Consider the following 2943-nt stretch of genomic DNA (forward strand, 5'->3'; position numbering starts at 1 on the left):
GAGTCAACTTGTATTTACATACTTTTGGATTTAGATTTGTCTAATCATTCCTTAGGTTTATTCTTATGTATACTTGTTTTGATTAAACAACTTTTGGATTATCTCATACTCATGTTTTTATCAGTTATTGGGTTCAATCATCAACAATTAGGATTAGATTCTAAGTTGTCATTGTTCTTTAACCATTGAATTTGATTGTGTTTAGGAAATTTAGGATTGGTAATTAACTAGGTTACTATATAGTTGCATCAATCTTTTGGTTTTAATCATGGATCATTGTAACGAAATTTATTATCTATTAGTTATTTGTCAAACAAGTAGGTTAACAAATCATTTTATGTGATTTTCAATAGGTAGTAATTAGGTTACCCGAATCTCTTCACAACCTAAAAACCCGAAGATTGGTCATTTTCTCACAATCGTTTACAACTTCAATAATCAACTTGTTTTCAAAACACCTGTATTAAACAACAAAAAGTAAATAGTTTACAATTAGATAACTACTAAAAGCAATGAACTTTAACACTTTCCACTAATTCCCCGTGGATGCGACACCTTATTTGTTCTTTACTTATAAAGGTGATTAGGAAACTTTTCAATATATTTTTGACCGACCTTACGATATCAATCAATTTACTACCACCACCACCACTGCCGCTGCCACCACCACCACCGCGACTACCACCACTACCACTATGACCACCACTACTACTACGACCACCACTACGACCACCACCACCAACACCACTACCACTACCACTACCACTACTACTGTTACTGCCAATTCTGGAGCACCTTACCACATGGCCCTTCCACTGATGATGTCTTGAACCCGACCCCTTTGAAAGGTAATAAACATATTCTTTTTGGTAATGGCAAAATATTTCAGGTCTCGTACAAGTAATGTTCAACTTTATGATTCCATTAACTTAAAAATGTCTTGGTTGCGCCCAATCTCACTAAAAATATCTTATTGTTGAGTAAACTCACCGAATATAATGATGTTGATGTTTTGTTCTCACATTCCTACTTTTATATTTAGGTTTGTCTCACCAAACAGGTTCTAGCCAAGGGATGTTCCGAAGACGGCTTATATGTTTTACACACCAGGCATGCGGCTTTGGTGGCTTCATCCTCTTGTCCAAAAGCCTCCTATGAAACTTGGCATTCTAGATTGAACACGCCTCTTTTGATATTATTAATATGTTAAAAAAACTTGGTTCTTTTTCTAACTTGGTTCTTTTTCTTTAACGTCTGTTTTGCCTAAACCAGGTCTTTGTTCCCGTTGTCAATTAGAAAAAGCTAAACGGTTGCCATTTCATAATAATACCAAACTTGCTATGCAACCCTTGAACTTAATTCATTGTGACTTTTGGGGTCCGACTCCATTTTATATGTTGAAGGTTATTTATATCATGTGGCATTTATTGACGACTTTTCACATTTCACTTGGTTTAACCCGCTATGGGCCAAGTCCGAATTTTTTGATCCTTTATCCATTTGCATGCCATTTGTTCAAACACAATTTTCCGGAAAAATCAATCTATTTTAATGTGACGGTGGCATGGAATTTGTTAACCATCGTTTTGAAAGATTTTTGAACAAAATGGCATGTTACATCGTCTGTTTTGTCCTTATACTCCACAATAAAATGTATGTGCAAAACGAAAACACCACCACATTGTAGAAATTGGTTTTGCCAAGTTACTTCTTACTCAACTCCCACCTAAGTATTGGGTTGATGCGTTTTTGTCTACGGTTACGTTATAAACAGGTTGCCTACTCCATTACTTGATGGCATCTCACCTTCTTTACTTTTATATCACGAAATACCTACTTATGTTTCATTCGGTGCATTCGGTTGTTTGGTGTACTGGTTTTTTACGTGAATACTCGCCAAACAATCTATCATCAAGGAGTATTCCATGAATATTTATTGGATATAGTCCAAAATATAAGGGTTATTGGTGCCTGATACCTTTACCTCTCGGGTATACGCCACTCGACATTCTCGGTTTGATAAAGTGGTTTTTTTCCCTTCGGAGACTCATCCAACGCCACCCCACTTTCATCTTGACACATCCTATGACATCACACCTTCTACCTAGGGATGAGCACGGTACTTGTTCGGTACGAACTGGTACTAGAAAAAGGGAAAAGTGGGTACCGGTATCAAATATATCGGTACTGTACCGGTGTTTTACCCGTAAATACCGGTACCAAAAACGGGGAAAGTGGGTACCGGTACCGAATATACCCGATACGGTCAGCACCGATACCTGGTACCAAATGCTTATCCCTATCAGCCAACCCTTCGTCACCGACTCCTTGTCCATCCCACCCCATCAACTATGTCACCTTTGCATGGAAGACTCATGCATTCCTAACCACTCACCTCTGATTTCACCTAACCTACCCTAACATCGCCATCCACACCCACTAAATCGTCTGCCCTTACTACAGCCTCATCACCCTCTACCGTCACCCCCCCCCCACGGACGCCATAAACTATCCAAAACTCACATCCAACACCACCCATTCCATCCTCTAGTCCCGTCACACCACTACCTCCACCATCTCCTCCAATAGCCCCTCACCACCCATGGTAACCTAAGCCAAGGTCGGTATCTTTAAACCACGTTACCGAGTTGATCTTTCTCACACCATTCACCTACCCCTCCATGATGCTATTTTTTCCACCACTAGCCCTAAAATCTTCAAAACCGCATCTAAAGAACTAAATGGGTTCTTTCTATGCAAAGGAAACTCAAAGCTTTACACAAAAACAATACATGGACTCTAATTCCTCATCCCGTTAACCATAGGTTGTTGGTTCCAAGTGGATTTATCAACCAAGTTCCATTCTAAAGGGTCTATTGAGCGTCACAAGGGTCTTTTGGCTCAAGGCTTTATTCAAGTTACGGGTATAGATTTTTTCCACAC

At 39.1% G+C, this 2943-nt stretch overlaps 1 protein-coding gene across 1 annotated transcript; it reads right to left on the minus strand.

Annotated features, from left to right (window-relative positions):
* Window positions 1–379: 379 nt before the first annotated feature.
* Window positions 380–2346, minus strand: LOC110887970 (putative glycine-rich cell wall structural protein 1). Its single transcript, XM_022135522.1, has 3 exons — window positions 2287–2346; window positions 616–839; window positions 380–458 (listed from the first exon to the last, which is right to left on the minus strand). Exons 1-3 carry the CDS (start codon window positions 2344–2346, stop codon window positions 380–382), a joined length of 363 nt encoding a protein of 120 aa, XP_021991214.1.
* Window positions 2347–2943: the final 597 nt, after the last annotated feature.

Source organism: Helianthus annuus, chromosome 11 (assembly GCF_002127325.2).
Source record: "Helianthus annuus cultivar XRQ/B chromosome 11, HanXRQr2.0-SUNRISE, whole genome shotgun sequence".
NCBI classification, from domain to species: Eukaryota; Viridiplantae; Streptophyta; class Magnoliopsida; order Asterales; family Asteraceae; genus Helianthus; species Helianthus annuus.